At 39.3% G+C, this 9,774-nt stretch overlaps 1 protein-coding gene across 1 annotated transcript in view; it reads right to left on the reverse strand.

The window, feature by feature from the left end:
• ksr2 (kinase suppressor of ras 2) overlaps window positions 1–9,402 on the reverse strand; it is a gene marked incomplete at both ends in the record, with an annotated part of 129,650 nt that extends 120,248 nt beyond the window's left edge. The window contains one exon of the mRNA XM_084054044.1: window positions 9,232–9,402. Within this exon, the coding sequence (XP_083910170.1) occupies window positions 9,232–9,402 (171 nt within the window). The remainder of the gene's footprint in view (window positions 1–9,231) is intronic.
• Between the last annotated feature and the right edge of the window lie 372 nt (window positions 9,403–9,774).

The raw sequence follows: 9,774 nt of genomic DNA on the forward strand, positions 1-9,774 counted from the left end.
ATACTGCAATGGAGAAGTACTCTGTTACAAGTGAAAGTCCGTAATTCAACATTTACTTGAGTAAAAGTACAAAAGTATTGGTATCAAAATGAACTTAAAGTACCAAAAGTTAAAGTACTAAAATGTTTGAAAATAGCAGATCTACAAGCTGACAACACGTCGCGATGCGACACGTTCTGAGCTTGTAGATCGGCTATTTTCAAATAGCGGCTATAATATAAAATAGGGCTAAAGTGGTTAATGTAGGTTTCATAATGTAATCATTTGTATCTGCAAAGTAACTAGTAACTAAAGTTTTCAAATAATTGTAGCGGAGTAATGTACAATATTTGCCTCTGAGATGTACAGTAGTAAAAGCAAAAGTATAGACAATTGGAAGTACCTAAAAATTGTACTTAAGTACAGTACTTGAGTAAATGTACTTAGTAACTTTACACCACTGCAAGTCTCCCTGTGTCTCTCTCACCAGCCAACTCGTCCCTGACACGCTCTTATCCAGAGCGACACGTGCAAAATCAGTAAATGGTACGACCCCTCGTCAACAAACGACAGGGTAAAATGGTCACGTAACTAGAGTGCAAAGAAAACAATTAAGTGCTTCAAACAAACTAGGTCAGACCTACTGTAGACTGTCTATACAACACGCTATCTAAATAATATTCTTAACATTTGCTGTCAAGCAAAAACAAATATGAATTATGTGAACAAGTAACCAACATTATATACGTACAGTATCTGCATAGTATAACAAAATAGGTGACAAGAAGGGATACAAGGAAAAGGAGTGCTAGGGCTTAACAGACATGCAAGCATGAACAAACATTTGCACACACAGTTTTTGCATTGCATTTTTTTTTTTTGCATTTTCTGTTACATGCAGAACTATCTACAGCAGTGTTACCCAAACTTTGGGTTGGGACCCATCTTTGGATCTTCGGACCAAGTAAATATACATTTTTTTAAAACGTTCGCTACAATTTTGAAACGTTACAATTGAAATTATTTCAAAAACATTTTCAATAAAAAAAAAAAAAAAACTCAACTTTTTCAAAAGAATTTCAGAATAAAAACAAAAAGGCCCATCAAAAAAAATAATATTAATGGAAATAGCAGATCGTCTATTTTCACTAATAAATAGAGCTTCATTCATAATGTATTTTTGTAAGTTTGGGTCCCGGGGAGACACCAACATTTTCTTTTGGTTCTCGAGCTAAAAAGTTTGGGAAACCCTGACCAACAGCGTCCAAAGAATCCATGGAACTGAGACAGAGACACCCGCGAGGCGCTGTGTGAACAGCGGACCGTGCGGACGACCAAGGCATTCACCTTGTGGACTCAGAACATGTTTGTTTGAGGTCTTACACCTATATGAGTTTTATTTCACAGCAGTGTTAAAAAATTTCCCTTTACCGTACAAGTCTACAACGTTGGTCACATATTTACAGTCAGTGGAGTGGAGCAGTTTCATTATGAGACAGGCATTTGTGTTACAGGTGTTGTTCCACCACATTAATTACATCAGACTAGAGCCTCGGATCTATATATATATTTTTTTACATCAAGTGTGACTTTCTCCTGTCTAGATGAACAAATTGTACGAGTAGCTGTCAGAGGCGCTCCTAATCACGTAAAGGAGTAGTTCACCCCAAAAATACGTATTTTTAATCAATTACACACTCCATGACGCCTTGAATTCAAGGAGATCTTTTTGTTTTTGTCACATTCCTAAGCCTGAAAGAGACTACTTCGAGTCTCCTACCGGAAACATTAGCATCTTTCCGCCGGTAATCAAATTATCGGCTTAGGAATGCGACAAAACCAAAAAAAAACTCCATGAATTCAGTGCTTCATAGGGTGTGTAACTGATAGAAAATAAGTCCCTTTTTGGGTGAACTACTCCTTTAAGCCCTGTTATTTTATTGTATGACATATAGGGAAAATGTACAAGCTCACAACACGTTGTGTTGCGATGTGAGGTGTTGGGCAATCCATGAATTGTGCATTGTGTAATCCATGACTCACTCAACTTTTCTTTTGTAAATATACAATTATATTATTATTATTTTAATAGAATTACTCAACCACGGTGGTTGTACTTGGTCTACCTGCTCTTCTATTGATACATTTAGATCAGTGGTTCTGAAAGTGAGGTCTGGGGACCCCCAGGGGTCCTTGGAGGGGTTTACAGGGGGTCCCCAGCAAAATGTGTTACCGTGGCTATTTAAAAATAGCAATTATACAAGCTCACGGCGCGCCACTTCGTGCCGCGCTGCGAGCTTGTACATCTGTTATTTTAGAACATTTTGAAAAATCTTGAAAGTGTTTTTTAACACAAATCTTCTCTTCTGGGGGTCCCTGGCACGAAATATGTTCAGGGTCCACGGCCAAATGTATATCAATTCAGCTAGGACCACTATTGGTTGTTAAGTGGCACTGCATTCAAAACACAATACTTATCTGCCCAAACAGGCTTTCTGTATTAGCTCAGCACTATCAATTTTGTTGCTCACGCAGGGGTCTCGGGTTTAAATCCCGGATAGGAAATTAATTTAAATGCATTTAAGCTTTAATCCTGAATTGTGTTCTATGGTGGATCACGGTCTGTCACTGACAGTACAGCCCTACTGTATGCTCCTGACCTTTACAACACCTTCCATAGATGGTACATGCTGTGAAAACATACACGCTACATGTTATTAAATTTAAAAAATCTGTTTGCAGTGTGTAAACAAGTGTGCACTTTCCCTGACCCTTGTTTTAACAGCAAGACCTGGGAACGTCTCATTTAGGGGACTGCTTCCCCAATTCATTTGTAATGTTGTGCTCATACGTTACATACAGTTTCCCACTTAACAGTAATGTACTGTTCATGGAAAGAACCTTATTTGTCATTAAAGGCCCCATCTGGCTTTTTTCCTTCTTTTTTTGCAAATAGTTCAATTGGTAAATGGAAAATAAGCTGCAGTATTATGGAACATTCCTATCCTATCATAAATGAAAATACAGGTAAACAAACCTCCAGCCCCAAAACACAGCACATACAGTGAAAGTCATTAATTTATTGTCCAATGCTTAATCCCGCTGAGTATTCCCGATTTTTGGAGGTGCGATGTTGGTGTTGCATTCACTGCGACCACATGAACTCTAGTGTCGCTATTGTGGGCATGACATAAAAGGCAAATATCGTCAAACATAGATGAACATACGGAAACATTTGTAAATGTACTTGAAATTTACTGTAGAGCAGGGGTCTTCAACAGGGGGTCCGGGACCCCTAGGGGGTCCTCAGAGATACTACAGGGGGGCCGCCAAATATTTGTGTGATAGGATTTTTTTTTTTACATTAACCACTTTGAACCGTAGTATCCCTATTCTCGGTTACATTAGCGGAAAATAGCCGATCTACAAGCTCACAACGCCTCGTGCGAGGTGTTGTGAGCTTGTAGATCGGCTATTTTCTGCAAAGTGGTTTGGTGTAGAGGGAAAAAGGAGCAAACCAAGTACAGAGCAAAAGTATTGAGGGTTTAAGTGGTTAAATGTCTGAAATAAACAAAACAAAACATACATTTGCACAACACTGATGATAGTCAATGAAGCTATCTATGAAATCTATGAAAAGGTTTCATCTGCAACACAACTTGTGTGTAGTGGGGGTCCCTGCTTCAGCTCTGTCTCTGCTCCTTGGCCTGAAAAACTTTGAAGACCCCTGGTGTAGAGGAATAAATGAGGAAGCCAAGTACAGACCCCTGGGGGACCCCGGTCAACGAATATTAACGGAGGGTTTAAGTGGTTAAATGTGCTTATAATTTTGTCTGGAGGAGCACTAGAGCAAAGCAAATGAAGGACCCGTATTGTTTACTGTAGCAAAATGTACCTGCTCATAGCTAGCATAAAGGATATCATTAGTGGGTGTTACACTATGCTATGGGATCATTTTACCTGGTATCTATTCTACAACAACTTGTATTTCTGTTTTTGTAGACTTGCTCTAACTGTTTCTTTTTGTAATGTATTGTACTCTATTGCTGCTTGTTCTCTGTTTTTTTGTGGGGACTGCGGATGAAAATTTGCATCATTGCTAAATCCAGTGTATTTACATTACATTTATGCACTGTTCATTAATATACAGTGTCCCGTCTAAATAAACAAATAAAGTAAGTAACCCCAAAGTGTTGTTTTTTTCCGTCGCTTTGCAGTCGCTTTGCACCACGTTTCGAGCTTGTGGATCTGCTACTTTTGATATTTTGTGTGACACTGTAGTATGATTCTACTGGCTTCTTTCAAATCAGGCCTAAAAATCCATCTCTCAGGAGGCCAAAGGGGAGGCAAACTCACTCCCCCCATAGAAAGGTGTTGGCATTCACTGCCTACAGTTTTTTTTTCTTTTTCTCCTTTTTTTCTACTGTTATTTGTTATGCTATGTTGATGAATTGAATACATGGGATCACAATGCAAACAAGTCTCCAGGAGTTTTTTGTGTTATCCTTTTAGCTCAAATGTCTTTACTATACCTTGTGCTGTTACAGTTCTGTCTAATAAAGTATTGAATCAATATTCAATGATCAAGTAGGGCATTAACAGAAAAAATACAAAAGGTTGGGTTCAAAAAAGCACTATTGCTGTTCATTATGCTGATAAATAATAACCCATTAAAGCTTGATGTTACATCACTTTACAAGAGACAAATAAACATGTCCGCAACTACACAACAGGCCTTACTATTTGTTTAATATTATTTGTATTATTTAAAGGTGGTGGAATTGGTAATTCTTCTATTTACAAAATAAGTGTTAAATAGCTCTACAGTATATCCCCAAAGTAATCATTGCTATAGAGTGTTTGGTCAGTAACAGGGGTCCCCCTATATCTTCTCTTCTTTTTCTTCAGCTCTAAACTGAAAACACATTTTCAGGTTAGGATACCAATTTCAGAATTCAGAGAGAATTCATACAGGATTAGTTCAAGTTAAATTGGAAGTGATGAAACAAAACAATGAGCACACAGAATTGGAACTGGGACACCATAAAACTTTAAGCGGATACATACTGTAGGTTCTCTCTCCTGATTGGATACACACACACACACACACACACACACACACACACACACACACACACACACACACACACACACACACACACACACACACACACACACACACACACACACACACACACACACACACACACACACACACACACACACACACACACAACCTCACAGTTAAGCACCATGGACAGCGACCACGTCATTTTGAACCCATTTCCATTTTGAACCCATTTCAATACTGCAAATGATCAGTGGTTAGAATATTAAGACAAATTGGCACAGCAGCCCAAGTACAAGTACAAATTCAAGTACTACTCACACATGTGCCTGACATCCATTACATCTCAGAGGTACCTTTTACTCCATCATAATTACTTGAAAGCTTTAGTTACAAGTTACTTTGCATATTTAGATACAAGACCGAAATTAACCAAGTAAGTGCTATTTTAAACTTAGATCTACAAGATCTACAATATACCTGTAGAAGTTTTAAACATTTGAAAACTGTTTTGTACTTTAACACATTTAATCAAGTATCATTTTGAATACAGGCCTTTTACTTGTAACAGAGTATTTTTTAAATTGTGGATGGATGTAAATTCCACAAGCCCTAAAATAGACTAAAATACATTATTATATTATATTTTACTAATTTTATAATATATTATAATCACTGTTATAATATATCGTTGCTGTACGGCAGAAACCAGCTAACTCCATTTTGACGCTTTTGCATTTTTTTCCATAAATCAGCGCCATTGAACACCCTCTATTACGTCTGTGTGTCAAACAAATATTGGACCAATGAAAAGCATTAATAAGCGCTTCTGACAAAACCAGCTAACCTCACAAACTTTCTGCTAAACCAGCTAACTCCACCGGAGTTAGCTGGTTTTGCTGACCAGGCTCCACCCCCTTTTGCCCTCCAACATCATTGTGAACATCATTGTGAGCTTGGAGGTCCATTCAGCTGTTCTTATCCACTATGAACAAAACCTCCTAACTCTACTTTTTTCATTTCCTGAAAAATGAACATTTTGGAGTTAGCTGGTTTCTGCCGGACAGCAGAGATATTATAGTGTGATTATAAGTCCCTAAGTGGTCATTGGGTGCTAAAGTAATGGCATTGCTTAAGGCAGGGATTCCCAAAATGTGGTGTGCGCAAGCTGCCTCTAGGGGGTGCATGACATTAATGGTGTAATGGTGGTGCTGCTATAATTTAAAGAAAATCTCAGAACTTTGACCTTTCAGCAAACAAACCATGTGAGAAGGTCATCTTCTATCACTGGTAAACATATGGTAACATTTTACTGCACCAAATTGGAGAAATCTCAATTCACAATCACCTACAGATAGCCAGATTTTTTGTGGTGTTCTTATATAAAAGGACGTTCTTTTTTATAAATAAAGTTGAAGGTTCAGTGCCTTGCTCATGGCCACTTCATCTGTGCGTGTTGAGGGAGAGGTGAGTGTTGGTCAATCACTCCCCCACATAGATTCTTTCTGCCGGTCCGTGAGATCGATCCAGTCTATGATCGATCCAGTCAGCATAATTTAAAACCATATGAACCCTAGCATCCCTATTCTGAGAATAGCAGATCTACAAGCTCACAACAGCACGCGTTGTGAGCTTGTAGCTATTTTCAAAGAGAAGGAAAGGGCGCCAAGTACAGATCCCTTGTGGACTCGGTAAACAAAGTATAGGGTGTTATAATACTTTATAGTTAGGTATTGGCGCTTGGGTGGCAAAGTGGTAACGTACCTGCCCACAACCAGGGTTCAAATCGGGGAGGGTGATTTTTGTCACTGCACATACTGTACTCCTACGGCCGACAGGTGAGCCAGTACAGTAGGTTACAACAGCAGTGTCAACACACAGAAATGTGTGTGGGGAGGAATGAATTGGCATAACGACTAAATTGGGGAGAAAAAGGTGAACACATAATTCACTGGACTAAATACATATATAATAAGTAAAGTTAGGTATCAATTGCTCATAATCTACAGTATCTACCCATTTTGCAGTGTAAAGTTAGGTCTTATGAACATCATGGTGCCTTCTGTAAGCATATATGTATGGAGGGTGTGGATATAAAATACCATAGGGCTGCAACTATCAACATTTTTCTTACCAATTGCGATTACTTTTTTGATAAATATTTTTTTAACCACTTAAGCCCTATTTTACTTATACATAAACGGTGTCGTGCAAAAATAGTGAAAGAAGCTGATCTACAAGCGTTGCATCGCGTTGTGTGTTTAAAGGTTGACATTTTTGATTTTTTTTTGCCTAATGACATGCCCAACTTTTGATGATTATTAATCAACTATTTTATTAAAGATTATGTTTGATTATCGATTATGTTCAATTATAGATTATGTTTTATACATGCTATACACTTCACGAGTACTTTACTTGTCGAGTACAACAAGTAAAGTACATGCACAGAGCCCTGAAAAGAAGGCTACTTCCTACACCGTCATCAGGGATTCCCAAACTTTTTCAGGCCAGACCCAGAAGAGAGATTTGGTCTCTCCCTGGCCCCCAAACTTACAAAAGTACAAAATGAATTAACTACTTTAGCCGTATTGCAAAAATAGTGAAAATAGAAGAATGCATCACGACACATTGTGAGCTTGTAGATCTGTTATTTACGCTATAGGAATACAGGTGTCCTTTTCTCCCTAAAGTTCTCCATTAAAACGGCAAGGCTGAGATGGTGGAGGCCTTATGTGCCAAGAGGCACGAAGTGGATAGGTAACAGGTAAGGCAAGGCTGAGATAAGACAGTATAACACAACTTATTGGTGCAGTATTTCATGGGAAAAATCAATACAAGTCATCAATTACATTTAACTACTATGTGCTGTGACACACAGATGACAGAGCAGAATCATGCCAAGAAAACTCAAAATGAATTATCAGCAGTGAGGACATCCTTCACAGTAATTGCGTTGTCACTACACTACTCTCTCAAGACACTTTCTATTTGCGTGAAACTTTTTTTTGTTAAACGATGGGTTCCCAGATTGTTCAATAATACTGAGGTTTCTATTGTGCTATACACATATAGCAGAGACAGACTGAAAGACTGTGTTTGTGAGAGAGAGAGAGAGAGAGAGAGAGAGAGAGAGAGAGAGAGAGAGAGAGAGAGAGAAGGGTTACTCTGATGTGATGGGACCTCTAGTCAATACTTGGGACCACCTGTCTCCTCACCGCCAGAGACTTGCTGAGGACCCACAGACAGAACCCTATACGCTAAGAGCCTGAGTGATGTGCTTAAACTAAGATGTTTGGTACCATATACCACAAGCCCAAGGCCAGCAGTACACCATGATTATTATTACATAACGCAACGTAACACCGTTCAGGGAATACCCCTGGGCCTATTAAAAGCCTAATGTTTGTGGATCATTTGGAGTAGCCCAATAATCTACAGTGTAGATTATTGGGCTTCTCCAAATGATTCTACACTTGCATAACAGCAGGCCTGGATGCAGTGTGTGAGGACAGATGCGCATCAAGCATATTGGTAATGAATTGGAAATCCTCACAGTGTTCTTTATCCATTTGTAACTCCTATGGAGACAACATACAAATGGAACCAAATGGACCCGTTCCATTTTGAACACTTTCTGGGTTAAATTGACAGAGGATTTGACAGTTATAGGCTGCTATTATAGGCCTCGGCGTTCCCACATCATTAGGCTATAGAATAGAATAGTGATGGAGAGACGAGCCACCTGCAGAATGCGCACACTGCAGCCCTGGGCTACTTGATTTATTGCACTGCACTAAACAGATCGCAGTAATACGACACACACAATGTATAGCACGTTCCTGCAGTTGACAGTCGAACACAGAAAGGCGATGTTTGGGAGGGTGGCCTGCATAGAAAGACATGACAGACGTGACAATGATGAATTGAATACACAGGACCCCAATGGAAACAAGCCATGGCGCTTTCTCGGGTTTATCCTTTTAGCATCCTTTTGTATATGTACTTTCTGTGCGTTTTTGCAAACTGTTCATAAAGTAGGCCTATTCAGTCAATCAATCAATCAATCAATCAATCAATCAATGAAAAACAACCCCATATTCCCTAAATGATTTGGATGAAGACGCATGGATCCGTTTTTTTTTTTTGTCTTTCTGCCTGAAAGAGGTGATGCTGTTTCTTACCTCTAGCGTTCGTATCTCTTTCTGTGTCAGGTCGTTGGATGTGGCACATTTGGTCCGTAAACCCTCCAAACTAGAGATGCTTATGTCGATCATGTTCTGCACCAACTCGCACTGCTGCAAAGCTTTCTGCAAACTATGCTCCTCTTCGCTTTTTGTCATCTCCTCGTCCATAGTTTGCGAGCCCAGTGTGGTCGTTTTTTTTTTTAGTATTTGCACTTAAAAAAAAAATCAGTTCAGAAAAGAAGCTGGGAGGAGGTCTCCTCCACAGTATAAATCAACCTGCAAAAACGCCATGAAAAAAAGCGCAACAATCATTTCTAAGGCTCATCATAATAATAAACTAGACTTGAGCCCGATGTCAGTGAGAGAGGAGACTCCATTGCCAACAACAGTCCTCGCAGTCCCTGCCGTTTCACCAAGGTGTCTCTGATTGTATTAGGTTTACGTCAAACACAACATGAGCACAAACACAACGTGAACGCGGTGGGATCCCCCTAGCAGCAGCACAGCATCCATGGACCGTCTCCTCCGTCAGAAAGAAAG

Source organism: Gymnoscopelus microlampas (assembly GCF_963454915.1).
Source record: "Gymnoscopelus microlampas genome assembly, chromosome: 4".
NCBI lineage: Eukaryota > Metazoa > Chordata > Actinopteri > Myctophiformes > Myctophidae > Gymnoscopelus > Gymnoscopelus microlampas.